The sequence below is a fragment of the Sinocyclocheilus grahami genome, unplaced genomic scaffold (genome assembly GCF_001515645.1).
Source record: "Sinocyclocheilus grahami isolate Dianchi unplaced genomic scaffold, SAMN03320097.WGS_v1.1 scaffold16354.1, whole genome shotgun sequence".
In the NCBI taxonomy this organism is placed as follows: domain Eukaryota; kingdom Metazoa; phylum Chordata; class Actinopteri; order Cypriniformes; family Cyprinidae; genus Sinocyclocheilus; species Sinocyclocheilus grahami.
In genome coordinates, this window is record NW_015516110.1 from 1 (window position 1) to 687 (window position 687).

The 687-nt window shown below is 39.2% G+C and overlaps 1 protein-coding gene across 1 annotated transcript in view; it reads right to left on the bottom strand.

Annotated features, from left to right (window-relative positions):
- Positions 1 to 25: 25 nt before the first annotated feature.
- The window catches only part of LOC107579300 (non-canonical poly(A) RNA polymerase PAPD5-like), a gene marked incomplete at its 3' end in the record, with an annotated part of 1,991 nt that continues 1,329 nt past the window's right edge, over positions 26 to 687 (bottom strand). The window contains exons 2-3 of the mRNA XM_016265144.1: positions 227 to 347; positions 26 to 133 (exon numbers count right to left, since the gene is read on the bottom strand). Of these exons, the coding sequence (XP_016120630.1) occupies positions 26 to 133; positions 227 to 347 (229 nt within the window). The remainder of the gene's footprint in view (positions 134 to 226; positions 348 to 687) is intronic.

A 687-nucleotide genomic window follows, 5' to 3' on the forward strand; every position in this document is an offset into this window, starting at 1 on the left:
AAAAAAAAAAAAAATCCACACTCACCTGCTTGAAGTCCTTGATGAGGTTTGCAGCTTTAACACCATTCTGTACGTTAAAGCTGATATCCACTTTTACCTCTGTGTGCAAGTCTGTCAGTTTAATGATGGGGACCTACAAACACACAGTGCGTTAAAGCACAAGCAGGGATGTCTGACAGACATCAAAAACAGCCAACGCATGTGTATGACACAGCGGTGCTCGTACCGTTGCTTTGTCCAGGACTTTGACAGAGTTCTCATCTGCAATTTTTCTCTTGCGCAGCGCCTCTTCCAGAGTCCAGAGAGGTAAAGTCTCCCAGTGACCAAAAACCACCAAGTCTATATCACTGAAATAAAGAGAGAAGAGAACGTGTTAAATATAAGCAAACAAGAATGATTCTCATCTTAATGAATGCGCAATACGCTGAATGATGTGTATGATGTTTTGGAAAAAGTTTGATGACTTTTAACAAACTAAAAACAAACTTATGAAAGGGCACCAGAGTATGTTACAAATTAATTTATGGATGTTACAAGTGAGTATTAAACTAAACTGTTTCAACAACTAGCATACTTGTGTATTGGCACAGACAGATTTATTCCACTAAGCCACAGTTCAGTAATCCAGGTGGTGTATAAACACAGTATGACTGGTGTGAGTGACGTGAGACTGGCGTAAAAAAAAAA